Below are 27,030 nucleotides of genomic sequence, written 5' to 3'. Positions count from 1 at the left end.
GTACAATGAGCCGTTGTGTTTCCACCCTACACACACATGTTTTCCATCATGAAAGCCTCTTTCTGTGTTGGCACCCTGAAAGGATTACTCACCCCAAAGGAGGGTTACATCAGATAAACATGTTTAGACGTCGTCGGCAGCAGTGTGTCAGGAGACGGCGTGTCCTCATCTCCGTCTCTTTCACACTCAAAGACATCTTCAGGGACATATTTTTAAACGGCTCTTTGCCACAATTACTTCACACGAAGAGAGTTCTTGCATTGTTTTACAGCAAACACTTTATTTCCTTTTAGGGGTGCGACTGGATTTATGGCAACTTGGACCTTTGTCTCCCCCTGCTGTCCACTTCCTGAACTGCAGGAGGCGACACGGCTTAAGACAAACAGCACACATTGCATTCAGGATTTCTCACAGGTTTGATCGTACAAACATGAATCCCACTTTTCTTTCAAATGAGACGAGTCCACATCGGTATCCTCGCAGCCATCCGTAATGTTTAAAGTCGATACCTTAAATAACAGATTATAATATGCTGTTGAGCAAAAACTTTAAAGTCCACTTGACTTGTTGGTTTATACCATGACTTTCAGATCGGTTTTGCTCGTCCAAACCGACTGAGTCTAACTTCACAACAACACACGAGCTCTCGTCACACTCGTGTTGATGACATGCCTCGCACACTCTCTCTGTTAACAATAACACACACTAGGCACCCAAACAAAGACAACTTTTTGCTCACAGACTGCAATTAAGTTTGTACGGGGCATTTCAGTCCGAAAAATATGGTCCCTGGCGAGGGATTCTCATTCGGTACGAACAAAGTAGCAAACAAAAAACAAAACACATCACTTCAGTCGCAGCAGATCAGCCTTGAAGTTCCCAAAAGAGCGGATCAAAAAAAGAACAAAAGCAATCTTTTTTTTTTTTTTTACGACTTAAAAACAACTCTAATATCCTAAACTGTGTTAGCAGGAGTGCATTGCCCTCTCCGTAAGGCACGTTTGTGGTGTATTGTAGTATTTACAAGTCTTCATAGCAAGTGTAAAAGCAGTGACAAACAATCAAAAGTTACTCGTTCACCGCTGTTGCAATACAGGCCATCGTGTTGCGATGATGCTGTAAATCTGCAGCGTAACAGCTGTGGATTCTGGTTACATGCAGAGAGGAAAAACCTTGCATATGTAACCAGCATACAGGTTTGCTCCCGCATAAACAACCTGGATATCCATGAAAAATATGAATCTCCTAAAAGTAACATCTTTAAAGTGGCAAAACTGGCGTCGAGAGGATGATTACGTTCTTTTTTCATCGAGGATGAAACAAGGGGAGAAGCTGCAGGCGAGCCATGGCTTTTGGCAACAAAAAAAAAAAAGGCTGCTTGCGATGCAGGTAATCGTCTCAAAAGGTCAAGTGGGGTCAAAGAGAGAAAAGCGGGGAAGCTGAATCCAATCTCCTCCTCAGTTCCCTCCCTCGGGCTCCAGCCGCGGCCCCAGATGCCGAGAGCGTTCCTCTTCCCCGTCCGTCCGGTAAAGCGCATTGTCCTCCAGGCGCTGGCCGTGGCTCAGCGGCCTGACGGGAAGGGGAGGAGCCTGAAACTGCTGGTACGCCCCGACCGGCATGTCGTCCATATCGGCGTCCCCGCAGACCAGCGGCTTTTGGGAGTCGGCGTGCCCCGGGAAGGACCGGTGCGCGTCGAACTCTCCGTAGACGCCCATCTCGGTGCCTTTCCTCAGCAGGTCCGTGTAGACCAGCGTGTCCTCGATGGAGGCGTACACGTGGGACTCGTTGTCCTCGCGCGTTCTCGGGAAGCCGTTGTGTCCCGGCAGGAAGACGGTGCCGTTTGGGTTGTAGATGGACACCTGGTGACTCAGCTTCTTCTTCTTCTTCCTGTTGGGCCGAGGAGAGGAGACGATGGAGAGCTTAGGAGGTACTCACGGCATCGAACTCGACCAGTTTGACAACAAAATGAACGGGGAAATCCATTGAAGGTTGAGGCACAAACATGTAGTTTAACAACGCACGTTATGATATTTTATAAAAATGATTCTACTGCTTAACTGAGACCCTCATGTCCGGTCTGCTGCTGGTCTGAAATCCCGCTTCACAAAGACAGGATGTTGAAATGGAGGCAGCTTTTCAGAGCTTTTTTGGCTTAAAGCAGACTTTTAAGTTTTGTTTTTTTAATGTAACGTGTGTCAAGAGGCTCAGACGCACAGATTGATGTATCCGGTCCTTTTTCAAAATAAAACATTTTCCTGACTTTTTTCTTCTTCTTCAAAACAAACTTTTTTCCAAACTTTTTTTTTTTTTTAAATCATTAATTCTTTCTGTGCGGCACGGTACCAACCGACCCGCGCACCGGGGGGTTGAGAACCGCTGTCTTAAAGTATAAATGATAATATTTGAAGAACGTGAACCGCTCACCTGATCACCACGCAGACAACCACCAGCACGATGACGAAGAGGACCAACAGAGCAGCAACCACACTCAGGACGGTGATCAGCACATTGTCTGACGGAGACAACACAACAGATACGAGCTTTCAGGAATACTTTCATTCAGTGAACAATCCTTGTAAAAAAACGTTATACAGCTCATACAACTAAATGCTGATTGACCTCCTATGACTCGTGAAAAAAGAGGCAAAAATGGATTGTATTGCTTCTCAGGTCGTAAAACAAGAATACAAGTACAGCTCCGATGGGGGTGTCGTTAGTTTTGAATTTGTTCATAAATCAAAGTATTGGACGAATTAGCAATTTAAACATTTCCGCGTGCATCTATGTAGCCACCCTGCTAGCTTGAAGCCAATCGCATCTATACATTAAATACTTGGTGCTGGACAAAAAAAACAACATGTAAAAGACTGAAATAATGTGCTATTAATGTACAGTTATCTAGTGTGCAGACAATAAGTCTCATAGATGCCTTTCAAAACACCTATTCCCATTTATTTAAGTTTCCAGGAAACTCCCCCGGCGGGCCTCTTACTCTTCTGCAGGGTGACCTCGGTGATGACGCTGAAGTCTCCTCTCTCCGCCATGCAGTTGGACATGTTCAGGTAGAAAGTCCCCGAGACGGTGAGCTCGCTCGCGGCCTCCTCGTCTTCCCGCCGGCTGTACTCCTCCTCCGGGCGGCCGAGGCGCTGCACCCTGATGTTGGTGTGCCGGTTGCTGCACTTGGGCTGGCTGAGGTTGGCGAACATCAGACGGGCGTCCATCTTCGGGGGGACGGAGACGATCCAGGAGACGGTGGCGTAGGGCTTCATCCCCACTGGCCAACCGGGGGTAGCCAGAAGGACGGGCGTGTCTCTCTTTGGGGAAACCGTGAATATGTATCTCTCTGAAAATGATGAGAAAGAAAAGAATATTTAACATCACTGAAAAACATGCATTCAAATGTGCTGATGTAATGTGTTTGACCCTCGTTACCTGATATCTCCTCTTTAAAAATGACGTTCAGCACGTGCGTGAAAGGCGTCCTCAGCGTTTTCCCCTCCACGCCGGACACGGTGACGGACATGTTGGTGTGGATCTGGATCTTCTGGACGGCTCCCCGAGGGCAGAAGCGTCCGATGGCCGTGCCGTCGTCCTCGGCCACTCTGATGAGGACGCTGTCGTTGCACGGCTGCCCCGGCAGGGCCTGCCTGAGCGGCTCGGCGGGAGAGGTCAGCTCCACCGTGCCGTGCCGGGGAGGACGCAGGGTCCAGGTCACGCTGCTCAGAGGAGCGAAGAGGCAGGACGGCAGCGCCGGCACCGACAGGCGGTACGACGTCTTCAGGCAGTCTTTCAGTTGACGGCACTCTGGGAAAAGCATTTTTCACGAAGGTGAAGTTACACAAATTTCGGGCCAATGGGAACACAGAAATAGGCGGATTACAAAGATGATGATGATGAAGATAATGAAGAAGAAGAAGAAGAGAACAAGAAGAGGAAGAACAAGAAGAAAAACAAGAACAAGGAAAAGAACCAGAAGAAGAACAACAAGAACAAGAAGAAAAACAACAAGAAAAAAACTAGAAGAAGAAGAAGAAAAACAAGAAGAAGAAGAAGAAGAAAAACAAGAAGAAGAAGAAGAAGAAAAACAAGAAGAGGAAGAGGAAGAAGAAGAAAAACAAGAAGAGGTAGAAGAAGAAGAAGAAGAAGAAGAAGAAGAAGAAGAAGAAGAAGAAAAACAAGAAGAGGAAGAAGAAGAAAAACAAGAAGAGGAAGAAGAAGAAAAACAAGAAGAAGAAGAAGAAGAAGAAGAAGAAGAAGAAGAAGAAGAAGAAGAAGAAGAAAAACAAGAAGAGGAAGAAGAAGAAGAAAAACAAGAAGAGGAAGAAGAAGAAGAAGAAGAAAAACAAGAAGAGGAAGAAGAAGAAGAAGAAGAAAAACAAGAAGAGGAAGAAGAAGAAGAAGAAGAAAAACAAGAAGAGGAAGAAGAAGAAAAACAAGAAGAGGAAGAAGAAGAAAAAGAAGAAGAAGAAGAAGAAGAAGAAGAAGAAGAAGAAGAAGAAGAAGAACAAGAAGAAGAAGAAGAAAAACAAGAAGAAGAAGAAGAAAAACAAGAAGAAGAAGAACAAGAAGAAGAAGAAGAAGAAGAAGAAGAAGAAGAAGAAAAACAAGAAGACGAAGAAGAAGAAATAATGTTTGGGGTAAAACATGATGTTGGGTCAGTCGTGCTCTTTCTCAGGTTATTATTTTCATAAAATCAAAAATGCAGAGTCATCAGAATGATTCCAGGTTCATTTTCCAGGCCTCATGTTTACCGATGACTCTCATGGCGGTGATGTGCACGTCTTCAGGAGAGCAGTCCTTGAACGTCAGCTCACTCTTTGCTGCGATTGTGATCTTCTCCTTCGGCACGGCGTTCACTTTCATCTGGCAGTCAGAGGCCCGGCTCACCTTCTCGATGTGAAGCGACAGGCCGTCCATCTGCCTCATGTCCACTTTACACGACCCTGCAGCATGAAAACACAACGAGACCTCAGCGTTTCTTCTCGCCACCGACTCCCACAAAGCACAAACGCACACATGCAAATGAACCTGCGATTCAAGTCAAACAGGAATTCGAATTTCGAGTTGACCCGGAGAGCCGAGCGGTTTCCCCCCCCCCCCCCCACCGATCGTTGAAGGGGGAAGCGTGTTGAGTCATGTGTGAGTCAGCGATGAGGAAATCTCAGCGCTCCCCTGATCTAAACACAGCCGGGGCTGAGATAAAGATAAAGGCCACGAGGCCCACTCACACCTCCGTTCCCTTACTCATCCTGACAGGAACCGTGATCTGGGGAATTTCTATCAAAATCCAGACTGATGAAACTGCACCCATGTTGGAACACGAATTTTGAAAAATATATATATATATTTAATAAGCGCTCGCCTGCTGCAACATGTGGAGACATCTTTCAACCCCGAAACTATTTACTCCACAGATAAACCTGTGCCGACACCGAGCCACTAAGTATTTGTATCTCATTCTAAGATTGGCTTTCTTTTTACTCCACATCTTTATACAATAATGGATTTGTTGAACAGGCAAAACATGGTGGAAGAATCAATTGCAGGCGGGAACTTTAAAAGCAGAGATATTTTGGATTTATTTGAAGTCGAGAAAGGAAGCCTCGTGGCTAGCATCCATATCCACCGTCTTGCAGCTCACTTTTGATCTCTACTAACTCCTGAGGCAAATATCTGTCTCTTCATCTGCTCAATGTTCCACTTATATTGACCACAGAAGGTTCAAATGTCAGTTTGTTGTATCATCCCTAGAAATAACCCATCTCAGTTAGCTTCATAGGCTTTCTTCAAGATCCAGATGGCCAACAAAAGACATTTCAAGGTCAAAAGGCCGACCTGCCGCTTCATTTTATAAACATTTGAGCGTAATAACATTACATTTACAAAGGGTTTCACATGTAACCACGTTGGCAGACGTCAAAAAGTGAAACATGAGAAGCAAACCTGTAAATCTCGCTCTTGAGGACGACACCTGGATGCTGAGCGACAGCCCCGGCGATCCCGCGCTTCTTCTGTCCATCTCGCAGTTCCTGAGCGTCATGGAGAACGTCCCCTGCAGGTCGCTCGGCTGCGGCTCCTTCAGACTCCGCACCATCGCCCCTCCGCCGGTGCCGTGGTACTCCATCGCCGTTTCCTTCTTCTGACAACGCGGCTGCGTGAGATTCGAGAACTGGACGGCCGTCTTTTGCTTCTCCGGCACCTGAAAGTACCACTCCATCACGTCGTCGTCGGGGAAACTGTCCGGGTAGTTCGGAGAGAGCAACAGTGAGGACGAGGTCCCGGCTGGTAACGTCAGCGTGATTTTGGCGAGAGCTGCGAGAGGGAAAAAGAAGAAGACGCATACAACGATCAGATAACGTGATGTGCGACACGCGGGGGGGGGGGGGGTCGCGGGAGATCATTCAGGCGCCGACTCACTTTTGATTTCCTCCCCGACGGACACGTCAAACCGGCCATTTTGCAGTTTCTGCCCCGCCGGGACGTCCAGGGAAAAGCTCCCTCGGTTCTGCACCTGAGCGCTGCCGACGGGCCCCGCCCTGCAGTATTTCCCCACGGTCGCGTTGCCCGTCGTCTGGAAGGCCCGCAGCGTGTAGCCGTGTCCGTCTGGACATCTCTCAGACGGATGGGTCTGCCTCATGCCCGGCTGGCCGAAATCCACCTTCAGCGCTTTCGGCGACGACGCCTTCAGGTTCCAGGTGAACTTGCGGTGAAAAGCCAGCAGAGGAAGTGAGTCGGAGGACAGCTGGGTGATGTGGCCGTTGCAGGACTTTGTGGTACATTCTGAGGGGAGACATTAATGAACCATTAATATACAACAAACATATCCAACTGCATTAGTCCCACGAGATAAATAGCACCGTTGCTGCAGGACTATATTTACTAAGGGTGGGGAAAACAAATCGATACAGCATAGTATCGCGATATTTCGCGTGGCTTTAATGTATCGATACATGGAAGCAAAAGTATCGATCTTTTATCTAATCAATTCTAAAGGTTTTGGTCCTAAAATAGTGAAATCAATTTATTTTTTTGTTGACAAAGTTTTGCCTTTGGGGACAATTTGCGGTTGAAAAAAATTTGTAAGAAATCGCATTATATCGCGATACTCAATGTATCGCGATAATATCGTATCGGGACTTAAGTATCGTGGGACCTCTGGTGACTGCCACCCCTAATATTTACCTATATTTCGCACAACTTCCACGCTGAACACATCTTGAGGTCGGGAGCACTCGAACTCCACCGACACAGGAGCGCCGCCTGGTATCGCGAGGGATGGAGCACATTGCCGCGAGCGTCCTGCCCCTGTGCACACTGTGCAACCTTTGACCTCACCGCTGCTGATGTGGAGGACGGTGCCTCTGTCAGGGCTGACGGTCAGCTTCTGGACCCCTGAGGTGAAAAAAAAAGAGGAGAAAAAGGTGGGGGAACTTTGGATTAAAACCCCCAGATGTTCAGTGCTGAGTAACATCTAATCACACGATGACATCACCGCCTTTGTGTCCCGCTAAGTGATTAACAAACTCACAATGACTAACTGTGTTGGGAGATGAGGCCGGCGGTTCGGCTTCGCTCCCTCGATGACTAACCAGGCCTGCGCTGAGTAAACAGAGCCATGTTGAAACACACGGCGGCACCCGATTCACTGCTTATCTTGCATATCCTGGTGTACACTCTGTTATTTCTCCTTCTATATTTAAACACGCGTGTGTCTGAAAACAGGCACAACCCATCATCTGACACGTGACACAGAAGATTAGCCGTCCTAATGATGGGACTCCTGTTAAACACAACAACAGAGACAACAACAAAAGGGGCCTTTTATTTCACGTGTGTCCTCGTGCTGATCCTGCCTCACAACTTCATTTAGACAGGACTAATCAAAGCAATCATTAAAAGTCACTCAGGTCCCAACAATCCTCCTTCAGCCTGCATTAGCAGCCATCAGCACCATATTAACAACTTCGAAATACACTGCTCAGGTCTGATGAGAGCTTCACGTGTCTCCACACAATCAGTAACTTGAGCATTAATCAGTGTTCTTATTCAAACAGCAGATCTTTCACCTCATCGGCGGCTCCCCGTCCTGCTGGTTAATAATTGAGAGCTGTAACTTACCGGATACAGTGAAGGCGACGCATGTGAAGAGGAGAAGCTGGAGCGGGACTCCCGGTGAGGACATGCTGCCCTGTGACGCTCTTCTATCGGATCCGGAGGTTGAATCTCATCCAGATTTCTGCGCACATTTCACCGCATCTCGTCCGGAGCCGCTGACCTCGATGCGCCACATTTTCCTCTCGTTCACGTGAAGAGCAGCGGGAGCTCGAGGTGGAGCGACTGCTCCACTTCCTGTATGCCTGTGTGTGTGTGTGTGTGTGTGTGTGTGTGTGTGTGTGAGCAGCGCAGGCAGCGCTGAAGCGCCAGGTAATGCGAGGGCGTGGCCGCGGCGGCCATTTTGACAGGTACCGATGAAACGGAAACAGACAAAAGTATGGAAGCCCATTTATGGCAGTAAAATAAAAAAACATTGTGAGATAAATGATTGTGAGATAGAAAGTTGAAATTGTGAGATAAAAAGTAATAAGTCTGAGAGAAGAAAGTCGATATTCTGAGATAGAAAATCAAAATTATGAGATAAGAAAGTTGTAATTGTGATATAGAAAATATGCATGCGCTTCAGTGGCGCTGGCTTAAAAAAGATAACAGAAGAAAAAAATCTATATAAATTAATAAATCTCCTACTTTGATTTTCTATCTCCTAATTATTACTTTTTATCTCATAATTTTCTTTTTTCTTTTACTTGATAAAATTGTCTTCCATACGATTTGCAATTCAAAATACATGTTAATTTATAAAATAGCCTAAAACAAAGTATATATGCTAATATTATTCTAATTATACACAATAGCCCATTGGTACTTGTTATAGTACCGCAGGCTCAACACAAACATCGATTCCCAGTAGAGAAATATTAAAGAATGTTTTTCTGTTGTTGTCAACTTCAAGATTTATAATAAATTATAATGCGGTCTGATTCAACAGTCCTTCAATGAAGTCTTGACAGTTGTAATGTGAAACTGTTTAATGCTGAAGGTAGGTACTGTTGAACTGTATTATACTGAGAGGTTTCTGTTATTTTGTCCACCTCACTCACAACCCTAATGGAAGGAGGATTTATTAAAGGGCTGTTGAATTAGATTAGCAGTGGTTAAAATCTGAGCAGTGCTTTTACATCATAATTAAATGACCAATGGGCTGCATAAAAAAAAAGCTTATTTTTTACAGATAAACTTCTACTCTGAATTTTTCATCATCATAAACTGGCGAGTCAGCTCAGGATACAAAGAGTTTTGTTTCTGTTTCGTACTTCACCAAATCTTCATCTGCGCAGAACATGAATGAAACAGAGAGGAGGGACAAAAGGAGATGACCTCGCACTCAACGGTTTTACTCCCACAGATTTGAAACGCTTTATAACGCTGTATAAAAGTAGCTTTTATGATTTGCTGTAAATTAAACGACAGCACCGTGTATAAATTAGCATTACCATCTACATAATTGAAATGCTGCTAAATATGCAGCAATAATATAACACCCTGACATTTACTTTCACGCTGATATTAAAGTATAATTCCATATCTGCAGTTATTACGTGAGCACAAATTGTATAATGAAAGTTGTCTATAGCTCATGATTTATGTAATGTATGAGGTCGTTAAAAAATATAGAAAACAGTGTAAATTTGTGCAGTTTGCACCTCATCCGTGTTAACACATGATCTTTATGATAATTTTGGAAGCTTCATTGAGATGCTGTTGATTTGTATTGTGTTATACTGACAAGTGTTTCTATTATTTGGTCCATCTCATTTATATCACACATGTAACACAGCTGGTTTGATCTCTCTAAAACCAGTAAAACTCAAACATTATGACCTTTATGAATAGCTGTTATTGCAGGACTGTTGCATTATTGTATTGTTTTTTAGCTGGGTGTACCTAATAAACTGGCAACCGAGTATATTTCAGAGTTTGACGTGTCGGCCTTTTACTTTGGATCACAAGTTGTGTTCACTTGAAGTAAATTCATTCAGACAGAATCTGAGATATAGCCTATAGTCAATTTTATTTCCATTGAAACCGCTGGAACATGAATACAAATAAGCACGCCTATAGAGCTTGACATTATAAATCTAACAATATAATTATTGAAACCTCCTCTATGTCAATCAGAAACAACATCTATTTTTTTCCAGAACGTATTGGGGAAAAGAAAACTATTACATTGACTTTGAACAAGACTATAGGTTATACATGTGACAGCACGCTTTAAAGTTCAGTTTTCAGTGCAAAAACTCCTACATGGGATAAGGCAAACATTTTCTAGAAAGATTAAAAACTATACAAACACTGTTTAAAGAGAAAAGTGTGCACAGTTTACACTGACATAATCTATAGGAAAGGCCTACAAGGGTATACAAAACACATTGGTGTTGGTCCCAGTATAGATTACTATTGGCTAGTATAATCCATCATACTTTACCTCGGTTGTCCTAATGATGAGGAGCTCTAATAAGGATTAAAGAGCACCCAAAACGAAAACATTTGGTTCAAAGTGTCTCCAAAGCTCCTCAATCATTCTTTCAGGTGAACAGTTGAATGGCTACAAGTATAGTATAGGCAGCACAGGCTAATTATAATAAAGATTATTTCAATTATCTAGGTCTCCTCTGCTCCATCCCGTTGGGCAGAAATCCTGCAATGATCGGGACTGGCCATATGAGAGCAGCAACGCTCCACACGATGATGACCAGAGTCATGAAACAAGCCACAAGTGTCGACTCGATGGGCTTTCTGTTCAACCTCCAACTTTTGTCCCCCTTCAGCTCGTCGAGGCTGAAATCCACGCAGCAGAACGCCACCTGATCCCCGGCCTGCTGGCCCCTCGACCTGCCCTGCCCGAACCTCCGGTACCGGGACATCCCGCAGCCCACGCACAGCCGCAGCTCCTGCTGACCCCCGGTGACCCCGAGGTGCTCGATGACGACGGGGGAGATCGCCCTGTTCAGAGACGCGGAGAAAAAAGCCCTCCCGTGGTTGTTGGTGGTGTAGATGAGCACGTCACACTGGAAGCCGAAGCTGCTGTCCCAGCGGGCCACCAGCGAGGTGGGCAGCAGCCGCTGGACGCTCACGTTGCACTGGGACAGGCTCTGCAGGGAGGCGTCGCTCTCCTCCGCGGACCGCTTGGAGAAGCGCACGTCCACCTCCACCTCCACGTTGGCCAGGAAGCGGTTGGAGGAGTTGATGGGCGGCAGGAGGAGGTCCTCGTCGCTCCAGCCCTGACATCGCTGGAGAAGCCCGGCCACCGCGGTGAGAGCCAGCAGGAGCGTCGGGGAGTCGTTCAGCATGGCACAGGGCGCGTCTCTCCCGCTCGCATGGTGCTGTGACGATCCGCGAGGCGACGGACGAGGCGTGCGAGAGGAAAATCAAATAGGCTTCGAGACGTTTTGTTTGTTTGTTTGTTGTAATAATAACGCCACTCCCGATGGAGAGATTCAATCCCCCCCCCCCCTCCACACGCACACACACGCACACACTCAGCCGGTCACATGCGCGCGTCCCCTCTCCCTTTGGGTGCTCTCCTTCTCACTTGATCTCCAAATGCGTCCTGCACTCGCTGTGCAGGAGGAGGAGAAGCAGCAGCAGGCTGGGCAGCACCGGGCGCTGCCTGCATCACAGCTCGGAGCTTCTCTGAGCGTCACTCCTCCTCCTCCTCCTCCTCCTCCTCTCTGTCACTTTCAGGTGTGTGAGCGGCGCTGAGCGCGAGGGGAGAGCCTCCAGTGCGCAGGGACAGAGAGGTTCAACACACACACACACACACACACACACACACACACACACACACACACACACACACACACACACACACACACACACACACACACCATCTTCCAATCAGCAGACCTCACACACACACATGCTCACTGCAACTTTCTCAATGAAATGAAGTGATTTGAAAACAAAAGGCCATCATGTCTGGTGTGGTTGCAGGACACCTTCGGTGGCACCTCCCTGCTTATGTTTAATGTAATAACATGAGTAACAGAGCTGTTTATGATTTTTTTTTCCCATTATATTCGACCATCATGAAGGTATAAATGATGTTTTAAAACCATACTGGCGGGGATATAAGTCTGGTGGGACAGCAGTGAATCATTTATCAGTGTATTCATTGTGTAAAAATGAGTGATATTGATATTGGAATAACCCAATTAAATACCTGTAACCCCCCCCCCCCCTCCCTGGTTATAACTGCTCAGCCACATGTAACAGCCCTGGATATGAACGATAAGGAAGTGTATTTTAACACATTTTCCTTCTGGAAGTGAAAGCTTCTGTGCTTTCAAAAGTCAATTTGAACGTAATCGTCGTCGATTCCCCTAAAAGGTCACAATAAGCTTTGAAGGCATGATGGGATTTCAAGCGTTCACATCAGTGACTTTCACTGTTGTCGTCGTCCGCGCCGGAGATCACAAGTTAATCTTCATCCCGTGCAGGAAAGATTAACAAGCCACCTTCATGTGACCAGAAGCCAATCACGCAGCGCAGCATGAACGCTGGCCGCTGATACGGCTCCACTGGCAGCGGGGGCTCAAGGGCCTTGCTCAAGAGCAGCGGAAGCAGATGATGAGATAAAGGCGAGGGCCGCTCTCTCGCTTCTTCACAGAGAGACCGTCCACATGTTCCTGTATATGCCGACGATAAGAGCCGGACGCATTTCACTCCCTTTTAGTGATAAACCTGCGCTAATTCAAGAAGGCATGGACAGATTTATTCAGGCGATATATCAGATGCAATGAATAGAAAGAAAAAAAAACAATGACGGTCCAATGAAACTTTTGTTCCGTCTGGCTGGTTATATGAACACATCTGAGTGGGAAACCAATCCGCCCGCTTGTTTGTTCATCTGTTCTCTGCTCCCAGAGCTTTCTGTACGTTGCTGTTTGTTTCTCTCCGCCATGTTGTGTACTCAGGGGCCGCCAGATTCATCAATAAACATGTGCCTCCAATGCTGCTGCAGCAGCAGCAGGGGTTTTGTGCACAGTGTGCATCACCTGGCTGCTGTATCCGATGCTGAAGAGGACACACTCGCCAACCCCTCTTACCCCTCTTTGTGTTTTGGGATCCAACGCTTTATCACAAACAGCGAGTGTGATTACATCAACAGCATGGGGACACAGCTGTGGTTCATCTCAGTTGTGTGTGGGGTTGTAATAAAGGTTTATGTATCAGGAGTGTAGTGGTTGAACACCTGGTTCGTTTTTGGCGAGGAGGGGTTTCACCGCGTGAGCCTCAACTCAAACCCTAAAACATGACGCTTATGCAACTCAAGAGTTGAAGCGGACGGACGATGGAAACGTGACCGAGGTCGTCAAAAAGTGTCCATTTTATAACCAGCTCTTTGTGTGACATAGTCGGAGGAAGTAGGACCCAAAAATGCAGAGAAACCATTTAAATAATATTTAATTTAAACAAAAAGGGTTCTCAAAAAGCAGACCATGGATGGAAAAACCAGGACCGAAGACAATACGAGACGAGACAGGACTCACCAGAACGAACCGACAAGGAGACAAATGGGGTTTAAATACAAGAGGGAGGCAACGAGCAATAAGAGGGAGGCAACGAGCAACAAGAGGGAGGCAACGAGCAACAAGAGGGAGGCAACGAGCAACAAGAGGGAGGCAACGAGCAACAAGAGGGAGGCAACGAGCAACAAGAGGGAGGCAACGAGCAACAGGTGGACACAAGGAGGGCAGCACAGGTGCAGACAATCCACAATCAGGAAGCAGGTAGACAGACAATCACCAGGACAGGAAGTGCAGAGACACAGAGGACACGAGACTCCAAAATAAAACAGGAAACAGAACTCAAACCATGACACTTTGAAGATATCGTGAATATATCGTGATCGTGTGTGTGTGTGTTGTGACATGGTACAAATCAATTAAACAAGTCCAACTTGATAATTCAAATTAAATAAAAAAATATCTTAATTGGAAGTTCATTGCGTTGCTTTCATATTTTATCGGTGCTCTCATCAACACTGTTCCCGCCTCCTATAAGATGTCAATCACTTAACTGTCGACGCCTGCAAACGGTATGTATGGCTTTCTAATAAGGAAACAGCCATGGCTTTTACCAGAATACTCTCCCTAACAATGTATACATAATGCATCAGGAAAGATAATAAGCTATTAACAGAATCAGGTCACTGACCGGAGGCAGAATCATGATGAATTATTCTCTTTCATCTCTGCAGGCTGGGAAATATGAACGTCACTTGTATGCACGGTTTCCTTCTGTGATGTCTAAACGGTGTAATTTGCTCCAGAGGCCCCGCCTCCGTGTGATTGACGGGCGGACCGTCAGAAAGCGAAAAGACGCTTTTGGTGTCAATTTGTCACCAACAGAGAATTTTACACTTCACATGTTTCGCCTTAAAAAACAAACAATCCTGCTCTTGTTTTGTTTCTCTTTCTGCACATTCAGACGTCTCTCTGCTGCTCACAAACACTCCCACACGCTTCCAGACATGCTCCAGTCTAGACAATGTGCTGGTGAACAGAGCAAAAAAAAAAAATGCAAATGACTTTCGTGTTCATTACTTATGCTATAAAAATGTAAATTGCTTTGGTGACAAAAATGCAAATGGGACTAAGATGAAAGTCTCTTGTGCCGAAGGAGAATTTATGAAAGATTCATATTCTTAAAATGTGGCTCTTTATTCAGGAAACCAGGAGCAAGGACCTGTTAGTGGCTCCTGGCCGACTGAGCTGGATCAGACGCCATTAGTCCGACTCCGCGGCTCACGCAGGCAACGTACTTCATTAGAAGTTGAGGATCGGAGAACCGGCATCCTCGTACAGGCACAACGTTCCAGCTCCTCTTGTGTGTGAATCCGCCCCAAGTCTCCAGCAGGCCTGTCACACAGCACCAATCACTGCCAGCACCCATCACCAAGGCAACAGCGGGGCCGGTCGATGGAAATATTCTGCTTTCCCCGTCGATGACAATCACCAAACTAATTGTTATTGTCGTGTTTGGTGCCGGGCGTCGATACATACGCAGCGAGGGGCGCAAAACATCGGCGGCGGGCGACGTCTGAAAGCATCTCTCGCCGCGGCTCCGGCTCGCTTTCTTTTTTCTCCCTCCGAAGAAACGACACGAGCCGGAGGACGACCTCGAAGAGATGGAGACGATCTCTAATGTCTGGACGGAGCGTTCTGCAGAGGATGTTACACTCGCAGGCCTCGGTGACAAACATGTTCAGACAGACCTCATCAACACCAAATCAAAACTTACATACCGATAGTGGATGAAGCATTCATCCTTTATTTCACCTACCTACCTACCTACCTACCTACCTCCCTCCCTCCCTCCCTCCCTCCCTCCCTCTCTCTCTCTCCCTCCCTCCCTACCTACCTCCCTCCCTCCCTCCCTCCCTACCTACCTACCTACCTACCTCCCTCCCTCCCTCCCTCCTTCCCTCCCTCCCTACCTACCTACCTACCTCCCTCCCTCCCTACCTCCCTACCTACCTACCTACCTACCTACCGCTCTCCTGAAAGTTTCTTCCTTTTTTCCCCGTGATTTTTCGTTTTTTCCTGATCCAATGTGACGTTCTGGCACAGGGATGTCGTCATGTGTACAGATTGTAAAGCCCTCCGAGGCGAATTAGCACTGTGCGATTGTGCGTTGTACAACAAAAATAAAGTGAATGAAATTTCTGACGATCATCTTTAAGAGAAAGCCTGTTTTAGTGAGCTTCAACCCGTACGGGAGAGAAAAGGTCACGGTTGGCCTCAGCGGCTGCGATGTTGATGTCTTTTATGAATCTTGTGAGTCAGCATGTGTGATGCTAATTTGTTGTGGCACCCTTTTAAGTAAAATAAACAATGTAAATCTACTTTATTTAAACTCTGAAATAAAAATATACTTACAGACTTACAGTATTCTCAGACGTTAGTATTAAAAGGTGTCTTTTGTGTCTTTTTTGTGTTGTGTTGTGGATTAAAAAGTGCAGTGTTGACTGTCTTAAATGCAGTGGAGTAGAATTGTATAGCGCAAATTGGAAACGGTCATTTTCCAGCTGCTTAGAATTAAATTGCATGTCGTTTAGTCTTCATCTGATATATGAATACATCCAAATCACTGCGATACTCTAAAGTTAGCCTCTCGCTGTTAACCTTTAAGTGGGAGCAATTAAAATGCTCAAGACCACGTACGGAAATTCATTTAGGACTCAGTGTATTCGTGTGTTAATAAGATTGTCACCCGAGCCTCAATTACAGCCGGTTGGAGTGCGTCTCGGAGAGTGGGGAGGGATCTGAGGACTTGTGCACTAATTAGTTCCATTAATTGCCGAGGAGCTGCTCTGAAATCAGGCAGATTGGATGGGGAGTCAGAGGGGGGAAGACGTAACAAATGTTGTTCAGCTCGTCCTTTGCAGAATCTGCATTTTTCATCTTCGGCGAGGGGGGAAAGCTGCGCGAGCAGAGCGAGAATTACAGCGAGAAAAGACGGACACAGAGTGATGCTGCCTGCAGGACACTTCTGAACAGATTATTTAAGATCTCGTTCCAGATCCTCATTTCCTCTGTACTTGCATGTCTTTCTTTCTCTCTCTCTCTCTCTCTCTCGGGGGCCGTTGTCCTCCGTGAGAACAGATAAGAGGAGGACGCTATAAGGGCCAACGTGAAACCGGCCCTGGAAATAACATCACACTTATCAGGCTCCCAGACCCGCAGCCAGAGGGCCCATCGGCCCGCCGCTCGCCGCTCTGTGAGACGGTGTGAGATTACTTCTATGTGGCACCGACGGCCTACTTTTTCATTGAAGCGGATGGGATTTGTGAATCACACACACACACACACACACACGCACACACACCCCGTCCATGGAAAAGGTCATGGTGGACAGGTGAAGACAAGTTAGCACCCACCTCCAACCTCCCTTCATCTGCTTTCAAGCTGACGCATTCGCTGCTCCGGCCGCTCTCCGTGGTCATTTGTCACCCGCTGGCGAGATGCAATCTTCCTTCAAAAGCAGGCAGAGAAGCGGTGATTACCATGAGCTGTTTGTCGTGGTGGGAAACGGGGAGGCGGGTGTGGGTGGAGGAGAGAAGGAGGATGATTGGTTGCTTTCAAAAGTGATTTGTTTGAAAAAAAAACAACAGAGGCGGTTTGTACCTGAGATGCAATAGCGGGTCCAAAAAAATGCACAACTTTAATGGTCCCAAAAATAAATGATTAAAAGTCTTTGCCATCAAACTGAGGAATGATGCCACGCGGGTTATTTTTCTGTTAATTATCGTGAAATAAAAAAGAAGTGGGAACACTGAGAGAAAGCTGGCAACTAGAAAGAGGAGGAGACTTTCACAGAAGTGATTCCACATTTTATTTCAGTGGGGAGTTTTTTTTTTTTTCTCCACAAATCTCCGGCAATAAATTGGCTTTGCTCACTCAGACGCTCCCCGAGGACATCGTGCTTCCATCTGCTGCGGTTATATCATTTTCCCTTATATGTCAAGTTCAACAGGACCCTTATTTTGAAAACAATATTGACCTGGTGGAGACATATTTCACTGTGCAGACCTATCTGGTAACGAGATTACTTTGTGGTACTTTATGTTTACGGCACCATTTTTTGTTCAATCAGCTTCTGATGGTTTCTCAATGTGGACACCAAATCATTACTGATATATTGTTTTCAGCTCTTATGACTTTTTGTATGGAAAATATGAAGACTTCTGTGCAACAGTAAGGATTTTGTTTTACATTTCCAAAGAGAGAGAGATATCCAACAATGTTCCATGGCTGGAATCAAATTAATGGTTATGAATATGATATTTTTTACTCAGCTATTGTTCATCCATCCAATCGGGATTTGGCAACAATCAAATTGGAGGACGGTTGCAGGTTTGTAGATGTTTCCAAGCTACTGTCAATTAAAAAAACATTAGTCCCGCCGCTACCTTTGATTGTTCCCTAATGTCACAAATACTTAGTGTAATTGAGAAAAACTCAAGTTTTCAGGTGCTTGAGTCCTCGAGGTGTTTCTCTGTTTGAGTCAACTCTTCTTTGTGTTTTTCATGTCGCCTTTTGTCCGTGTCATGACACATAAACAAAGAGACTGGATGTATTTTATACTTTAATACATGCTACAATTCACACGTGAGCGTGCACATGTGTCTGTAACGCGCATCATATTCACCGTGTCTTTCACTGCTTCAGATAGTTCAAACAGTTTTATTGATTCTACAGATGAAAGCGCTTCACTGAAGGCTGAATCAAAAAGGTGATTTTCAAGCTAACCTTCTTTTACCCTCAGTACACATGTTGCATCCCCCCACATGGCCCCACTTCTGCTTCCCTTGCTTTGTGAAACTGATTTGTCGTTAACAGAATACAGCGCCAAAGCAAAACTCAGCTGGTGGAGCATCTTTTTTTCTTCTCCAAACGTGCCCAGGATTTTAGCGCAAGAGATTCCAGTTTGAAGGTCATTGTCCGGCACCTGCAGTCCTCTGTGAACAAGTGTAACGACGAGGAAGTGAGTGTAGGACTCATTCGTCAGGGGAGCCTCCCTCTGCATCTGCAGACAGATATCTGGCTGCATGGAGAGAGAGAGTTAGTGTCTCAACTGTGTCAAAAACTCATTTCCCTCTCTCATTCCTCCTCTTCAGCCACATCCTGTTGTGCCTGCCCTTGAGCAGAGGCGCCCACTTAACTCTGATATACGACGGCGGCAGGCCGGAGCGGTGCCTCGGGTTTATCTCTCTGACGTCAGGAACCCGAGGAACTCTTTCTCCTGCTAATGACACCCCGGCCCCGCCCTCCTCTTTTCCCTCCTTCGCCGCTTCCGTACATGCACGACAGATCAGAGGTGAGGGCCACGGAGAGAGAGCTCGGAGGCTCTGAGGAGACACTGCTCGTCTTCCTCCTCCTCCTCGTCTTCCTCCTCAGGGCTGTGATGAAGATGAGAGCGGGTGAAGATGTACACTCGGTCACTTTACGCTAGGAGTTGATCAAAGCATATAGTTCTCCTCTCAGAAATCCATTGAAGATGTTTGTGAGTTATTTCAGTTAAAGTGGATGGTAATTCTCCCAATGTGGGACTAGGATTATTTGAGTTGATTTACCTTGGTAGAAATTAAATGACACGTCTGATCCCACGGGATGAAAGAGAATTTGAAGCAGCAAATCAGGGGTTTAAACAATAAAGTTTTACTTAAATATAGTTCAAAATATATTTCGCTGTGATCCTTGATGATACGAGTTTGAGGCAAAAACAGAAAATGGCAGCGTGACACTGTGTGGGTGCATTTTGAATAATGTTTCTCATGAGACAAGCGGTGATAAACTAAACAAAATGCTTTATATGTCTTTTACAATACTGCTCTATCAATGTGTTTGGCTCTCCAGTCGAGAAACATCTCTCCTCCACTCTGTATTTTTAACTACAGGTCTTTATAGTTATATCAGGAAAACCCTTCATGTGCAGAAGCGCTGCCAGTATCTGGACCAAAATCCATTTATATACAGTTTTTTACATTTATAATTGCAGTATTGACGGCTTATTGGAGAGTTAATGACCCACAAGTATAAACAAATGCATTACAAACACGTATAACTGCATTCTTTAGGAAGGATATACAGCCAATAGAGACTATTCACAACCTGATAACAGACGTTGTTCTTATTAATAAATAAAGATCTTTAGGTCACGAGTGAATAATTCATTTCTTTTTAATAAAGGCAATAAAAACCTTTTAACGTCTTTATAAATGCATCTTTGGAGTGGTGTTAAATGGAATAACAAATGAAAATGAGACTCTTGACTATAAATGTAATTTGTTCTATCAAATTTGCATATGCTGGTTATTTCATCTGAGGAAAACTATGAGCTGTTTACGAGGGCAGTGGTTTCACTGGAATAAAAATGTAATTGGAGAAATGTAGCTAGCAGTACACACACACACACACACGCACACACACACGCACACGCTCACGCACGCGCGTTGTTCAGATATTATGCAAGCTCAAAAAGTTTAAAGTGTGAACGTGTAGAGGTAAAGAATACAGAAAAGTGTTTTTTTTAATTTTTAAAGTCTCTGATAACATTCGTGTATCGTTACGGTTTGTCCTTGTCGACGCGCGCCGTGTTTGATAAAGTTAATTTAAATCCAAGATGGCGACGCCTATGCCGAAGTCGTGATCCAGGCAAACAGGTCATTTACAGCGTATTTAAAAGCCGGGTGCGACATTCATGTGATGGACTGTTGGATTTATGTCCTCACGACCGTAACACCGAAATAAAGGAGCAGGAAATCAAACGGTAAGCACCTCCCGAGCGGTGTTTGTCTTCAATGCGACGCAGTTTGAACTTCCACTTCCACCGAAACAAGACCGCAAACACCATAAACACCATAAACACACGCTATGAGGATGCATACCTTCATAATGTAACATAATGTCATGCTGGCATATGAATATGTCGCCTAAATATGGTTCCTCTGTAAGCTGAGGACCCTCTGCAGCGTCATGCGGTCCAATGTTGCTCATTAGCGTTGCTCCATTTGACCTCAATCACGTGTTTCCACATGTTCGTCTGATGGAAGTGAAACACATCATTTTATTTAAAGCTGACCTGTCAGCAGTCTTTATTATCGTGATTCAGAGGTAAATGTATGTTTCAATCTTAATTGTAGGCTGTGGCAGAGGAGCATTGATATTTCTGTACAGATATTTCACTATTGATATTGTAGTGATGCCCATTGGTGCTTTCTGCTGGTATTTGTTATAGGGCTGCAACTATTCATTAGTTAAGGTATATGTTAATCTTTTGATTACTTTTTAATTATCATTCAATGTGTCTGTGATGCGCTTGTATGTGATTTATGAAATGTTATTTATTCAAAGTAGTTTTTTTTAATTGTCGTAACTTCATGGTTTCACTGTCACTTAACAACAACGTAAAAAAATACACTAATTTAGCCTTAAGACCACAAAGTGTAACTTTTTTAGATCTTTCATAATCGTATAATGACCAAAAATCCCAGACAATATCTAATAGCAAGATGTTGAGAACAACAATACAACGCTGTAACAACACAACTGGTTATTGAAACTATACATTTAATACTTGAGTCTTTGTACTGATACAAAAACCACACATTCTTGTCTGAATCCCATCAGTGCTTTAATTTACTTAAGTCTGACTATAAAGCAGTCGTACAACATTTCTGTATGAACATAATGCAGCCAAGATGAGCTAGATTATGATTTAAATCTGAAGAGTTAGTTCAGCAACACAAAGAAAGGTTTGACCGAGTATCAATTCCAGCTTCCACCACGCACCACACATCCGTTGGTACCCAAAAACTACTGAAGTACTGTAGCCCTGAATCTGAATGAGACGATGCAGATGTTCAGAGAAAGACGTCTTCTGTTGCAGTGAACTAACTTGTTGTTGGCAGTTTACAGTCACTCCTCACAGGAGACACCCGACTGGATGAGCCGAGTCACCATAGAAACATTTTCTCCGTCTCTCGCCTCAGCCCACTCACTTGCACCTTCAGAGATGCACACAACCTTGAGTGCTCAGCTCTCCCAGCCTCAGCCTGAGGGAGAAGCGTTGGTTGGCTGCTGCGATGCTCTGGTTATCCTCCAGAGAATTTAGTGAGAGAAAGAAAAAAAACACATTCCCACAAGCAGGTGGGTGGCGGAGAGAGGAGCGAGCGCTTGAAACTGGCTTTCCACTCATGTGGTCGAGAAAGAAAGGAAAAAAAAAAAGAGTTGTCCCCTTAAAGATCTGTCCATTGTGGTCAGATGCTTACTAAATGATGAGGACACTTGCTGCTTTTCTTGCATTCAAGCGACAATATTTTTATTCCAGTTGAGTCGATTCAAATTAGTTCTCCCACAACAATCCTCCTTTTTATTTACCTCCTTTCCATCTTTGTCTCTTGCGTCAGGGCGTACAGATTATCACGTCTTCAACACAGCAGCTCTAAAGGTCTCGCTGTCTTAGATCCAGATGCGTCACTGGTGTGAACATATTCTCATGACAGGTCAGGTAAGCAGCAGTTGACTGTGCGGATGGCTCATGTTACCTTGGAAACTGTCTGTGTGAGTGTGTGTGTGTGTGTGTGTGTTGCATAAAAGACAAATTTAGGTCAAATTGTTTTATTCTTCCATGCAGTTGACTGTCTGACCTACATAAAGCCAAAAGGAAGTCTAGCCTCACTGCTGTGCTCCATCTTTGTTTGAACTGGCCCACAATAAATAATAAATAAATCAAATTAATTGCGCATAATGATGTGCTGATTTTGACATCCCTGCCATACTATTTCATCCTCTCTATATAAGTAAACACAAGCCTATATTCTGGAAGCAGGAACTTCCTTGCAGGTGATGTCCTGAGGCTTTCAGAGCACTTAATGTATCCTGTAATGCAAACATAAGTGTATAAAACTACAGGGCAGATTTGAAGCGGCGATATCGGTGAATAATCAGTTGATTGAAAATGTCATCCTCACATCCGAGCAGTTTACTGGGAGCAGCCTGTCCCGAGCCGGGCGTAATCGCATCATGCTGAATAAACCTCTCATTTCACATAGTCATGCTGTTGTGTGAGTGACGCGGTGCAAAGAACACAGAGTGTGAGAGGGAGTCACACGGCGAGCTGCCGCCGCCGCTGCAGAGCTTTCAGTCACTCTGCTCTCAAAGAGATGATTCACATGTGCTGTTCAGAACATCTGAACACCGCTCCGCTGTTCAGGACACGATTAGGGTGATGATGGTGACTCACAGGGGTCCGCGTGTTTGAGTCGAACAAACTTGGAGATACATTAACTTAGTTGTGGATGATGATGGTGTGGATGATTCAGTATGTTTGTCGTATTTTGTAATTGTATCGCAGTGATATGTGTCAAATTTCTCGGGGTGAGGGAAAAAAATCAATACGGCGTTGTATTGCAATATTTTGCATATATATATATATATATATATATATATATATATATATATATATATATATATATATATATATATATATATATATATTGTATCGATACACGGAAGCAAAGTATCGATCTTTTATTTAATAACGGAACAAGTGTCTGTACGTTTTTAACCACGAGTGATTTTTTTTTTTTAAACTAATGATTATACCTGTGTCCTTGTATTGTAGTGTATTATATATATATATTGTTGTTGTTCTGTTTGTTGTCATATGGACTTACAAGTCTGAAATAAAAGAAAAATATAATCAATTTTAAATGTTTTGGTCCTAAAATAATAAATTCAGTTTATTTTTTGTTGACAAAGTTTTCCTTTGGGGACAATCTGCGGTTGAAAATGTTTTAATAAATCGCATTATATCGCAATACTCAATGTATCGCGATAATATCGTATCGGGACTTAAGTATCGTGACGATATTGTATCGTGGGACCTCTGGTGATTCCCACGCCTACAAATTGTATGTTGAAATTAATGTTTCCCAAAATCAAACACTCGCGAATTGAGTTAGTAAAAGATAGTTAAAGGTACATAACTGCAATATTTAATCCCTAAAATAACACCAATTTAATTCATCGGCAACTGTTTTAATGATGGACTAATCGGGTTGAGTAATTATTTTTAGGAAAAAAAGTCAGAAAGCAGCAGTGTGTAGGATTTAGTGGTGAGGTTGAAGGTTGTGTCCTTCTCATTAACCCTCCCTCAGGAGCCCGTGTTTGGTTTGTCCCTTCTGGGCTCCAGTAGAAACATGGCGGTCCAACAAGGTGGACTTTTATATTCCCTTTCTGCCAATAAATCCCCTTAAACAATAGCAATACATCTGCTAGCTCATTTCATGTGTTAGCTTCCCTGAATAATTAGTTCTACTCTGTGTCTGTGTTGTAGGTGTTGAAGCCATGCAGGTGTCAGTGCGACGGCTGGCTCTGTATCCGCTGGCGGTTTCTCGGTTTCTCCTGAGCCCAGTGGCCCGCCTCCGGTCCCCCAGCACCCGCTCCCTGTTCAGTGAGACGGGAGTGTGGGAGAAGGACTATAAAACAGAGACCCGACGCCGAGTGGAAGAATGGTGGCACCCACGAATTATGGCCCAGTGGCAGAAGGATGCGCTGGAGGAGGTGAGGAGGTTTTACTTTTCATGCAGTTTGCTATTGTCTTTAGTCTGGTGACGTCATGACTCGCCCAATACATCCCAGTCATGGTCTGGTATACCACGTGTGTGTGTGTGTGTGGTTGTAATCATCATATAGTGGTTTGTGGCCTTTAATTATTAAATGTTTCGTGCAGGACCAAATCTGTGACTAAACTGTATTAATGTGACACAGAAAAATCTGGAAACAATCACTTGCAAGAACGTGAAAACTAGTGGAGATAAACATTTTAAAGGGTAAAAAATAAATACATTTACTGTAAATAAATGTTACAAATTATCCTTTCATTTTATTTAATGTTTTAACCCAATCTAGTGAAAAACAGATGTGTGAATCTTAGAAAACACACATTTCCCAAACTACAAAAAACAAATCTGAATGAAAGATTTAGTTTTAATTTAATAGAATATAAGAAAATCCATCAAAGAACTGTGAGGCTTTGGTGACTATATGACCCACATGTAAACATCTTATGCAGCTCATTCTGTGGAAAAATCCACTAATCGCACTATTAAATGAACAAAAGGTTTTCATTTTACATTTAAAAAAAAAACAAAAAAACGAAAATCCACCCATAATATTTATCATTTTAGCCAAAAAGGAATAACTTTCTTCCAATCTACTACACATGCAGCCAGGAAGCAAAACACATCTTATGATTGTGTGCAGAGCGAGGAAACCAATAACCCGAACCTCATACGATGAAAACCAGGACCAGTTCTGATCCCGCCCGGTTTCACCGTCACTCGTTCTGCACTAACAGCTGTCAACGCCGTCGAATGAGTGAAATAAATCTATTCTGGATTATCCGTACGTGTAGCCATTGGAAAACGCCTCCAGCCTTTTTCTTCAAGACAAAATGAACCAAGCGTTCCCGGCTATTACTGCCGGCTCACCTCAGTCCCGGAGCTCTGGCTGATTATATATCCTAATGGTCCGATCGTGCGGCTGTCTGGGGGCGGACCGACATTGATTAAGTGCATTCATGACAGCCCTGGTCCCTAATTAATTTATTGGGAAATTCACGACTCTGGTTTCCTGTAATCATGCGTCGCATGGGTGTAACCAGCACGCTCGCTGCGTCGCCTTGGTGAAAGCGTCGTGTCTGTAAATCATCATAATCAGAGCGAGCTCCTCCGGCAACGCAACCAGACGTCAGTCGGCGCCCTCGCTCTGTAAAGGATGAGCTGTTATTCCCGTCATGACCCCCGACAGGTTGATGCAATACGAGACTCATTCAAAAGCAACACTGATGGTGGAAAATACCCCCACCGCCCCCCTCCCCGCACCGTTATTAAAGGTTTCCACATCTCGTGAGGTGTCTTTTTCTGACAGCTCTGCGCATAATTTTGTTTCCCCAGAGTTCCAACAGGAAGAAGTTTTATGTCCTCTCCATGTTTCCGTACCCGTCGGGCCGCCTGCACATGGGACACGTACGAGTGTATACCATTAGTGACACGCTCGGCCACTTCCAGAGGATGAGAGGCCACCAGGTATGTCTGCTCCCAGCAAAAGGATTTCCTTTACTATCCTCCTTTTTTAAAACAAGCAAGGTCAGCGTGCCCTGCGCTGGCATTAAACATCAAATAATAATGTGTTCAGAAATGAAAGTACGCGAGTTGGAGGCCGTTTTGATGGAAAAACACATTTTGAGTTTTCACAGGAGGAAAAGGTGGAAGTTATAAAATAGATGAAGGAAAATGAATGATGGCTGGATTCTGTTTGGCTGCTTCAGTTTCAGGGTCCTGGTCTTGTGCGTGCGGCTCAAACCGTCATGACTTCTACTGTAGAGAGCGACAGCGCGGGGACCTGGGCGACATGCTCCACGAGTCCATTTCAAGTTGTTGAAAAAAAAAATACTATTTCCGAAGAGAAACCGATATCGCTGTTCAGCCGTTTGAAAGATCATGGCACTGAGGAAGATTTGTTCAAGTGGCCGTTTGGTAACCGGCACCTTCTGCCTGAAGGCATCGGCTCGTACTCTGTGAAGGACGAGGCTTCAGGTGACAGGCCCCGCTTCCCCGCCTCTGGTTTTTGGAGGTGTGATTTGAGTTCAATGGAAAAGGTTACCAAACCGTGTTGTGATGCCATAAATGAACAAAAACACAAGGCTTTGATCCACTCTGCAGACACCGACTGATTGGTGAACAAACATACTCCACTTCATGAGCCCATTGTAATTGAGAATGGGCGGTAAATACCAAAGTACTTGTTACCTGCCTAACTCGCTCCTCGCTGATTAAAACAAGCCTGTAGCACTGGCTGACCTACGATGGAGGACTATTTCCTTTGCTTTACTGTAGCACACGGACTAAATTGTGCGGTATCTGCTTATTTTCTTTCATCTAAAAGGATTAGATGATGTTCCAGATGAAGCACTGCTCTGTACTGGAACATTGGGCATGTGGAGATGATGGAGACGCTTGTATTTGGGACATAATGTTCATGACCTGCGTTGTTTAAATACTCACCACATGAACAGTAATGAGTATTTTCTCATTTAATGAATGTAATAATAATAGTTTCAGTTTCAAGTAACAGAGAAAAACATGTAATTAGACAGTTCTGTGCTCGATTCTTACTCTATACCGTAATTATTTTTGCCAATACGGTGCATATTTCCACGTTGTGTACTTGTTTTATGATAAATCAATTATGCAATTCGTAGCTCGATCATTTTAATTCATTTTAGCAATTCTTTTTTATAAAGCTGACTCTCTTTTTGTCATGTTTTCTGCTCAAATGAGCAAATTATTAGATGTCTGTCGCTGGGTGAAAACATTGAATGCACAGCTTTAATGAGTTT

General features: G+C 44.5%; 3 protein-coding genes across 4 annotated transcripts in view; 1 reads left to right on the top strand and 2 right to left on the bottom strand.

Annotated features, from left to right (window-relative positions):
* Positions 1–678: 678 nt before the first annotated feature.
* On the bottom strand, positions 679–8,277 carry cdcp1a (CUB domain containing protein 1a). The gene is made up of 9 exons (XM_068570516.1): positions 8,119–8,277; positions 7,183–7,392; positions 6,418–6,780; positions 5,944–6,312; positions 4,752–4,943; positions 3,433–3,804; positions 2,988–3,343; positions 2,425–2,510; positions 679–1,887 (listed from the first exon to the last, which is right to left on the bottom strand). The coding sequence occupies exons 1-9, from the start codon at positions 8,180–8,182 to the stop codon at positions 1,458–1,460; spliced, it is 2,442 nt and encodes an 813-aa protein (XP_068426617.1). The 5' UTR covers positions 8,183–8,277; the 3' UTR covers positions 679–1,457.
* A 1,850-nt stretch (positions 8,278–10,127) lies between these two features.
* Positions 10,128–11,557, bottom strand: LOC137781615 (transmembrane protein 158). The gene has a single exon (XM_068570493.1). It carries the CDS (start codon positions 11,406–11,408, stop codon positions 10,716–10,718), a length of 693 nt encoding a protein of 230 aa, XP_068426594.1. The 5' UTR covers positions 11,409–11,557; the 3' UTR covers positions 10,128–10,715.
* An 8,698-nt stretch (positions 11,558–20,255) lies between these two features.
* Positions 20,256–27,030, top strand: part of lars2 (leucyl-tRNA synthetase 2, mitochondrial) — a 28,255-nt gene continuing 21,480 nt past the window's right edge. For both annotated transcript variants that reach the window (XM_068569833.1, XM_068569835.1), the window contains exons 1-3: positions 20,256–20,394; positions 23,965–24,191; positions 25,586–25,717. In XM_068569833.1, coding sequence (XP_068425934.1) covers positions 23,976–24,191; positions 25,586–25,717 — 348 coding nt within the window. In that variant the 5' untranslated portion in view covers positions 20,256–20,394; positions 23,965–23,975. The remainder of the gene's footprint in view (positions 20,395–23,964; positions 24,192–25,585; positions 25,718–27,030) is intronic.

Source organism: Clinocottus analis, unplaced genomic scaffold (assembly GCF_023055335.1).
Source record: "Clinocottus analis isolate CAN_PGR_092001 unplaced genomic scaffold, fCliAna1.0.p SCAF_9, whole genome shotgun sequence".
Classification (NCBI taxonomy): domain Eukaryota; kingdom Metazoa; phylum Chordata; class Actinopteri; order Perciformes; family Cottidae; genus Clinocottus; species Clinocottus analis.
The sequence above is the reverse complement of the archived record's forward strand: the minus strand, read 5'-3'. Positions and strand labels throughout refer to the sequence as shown.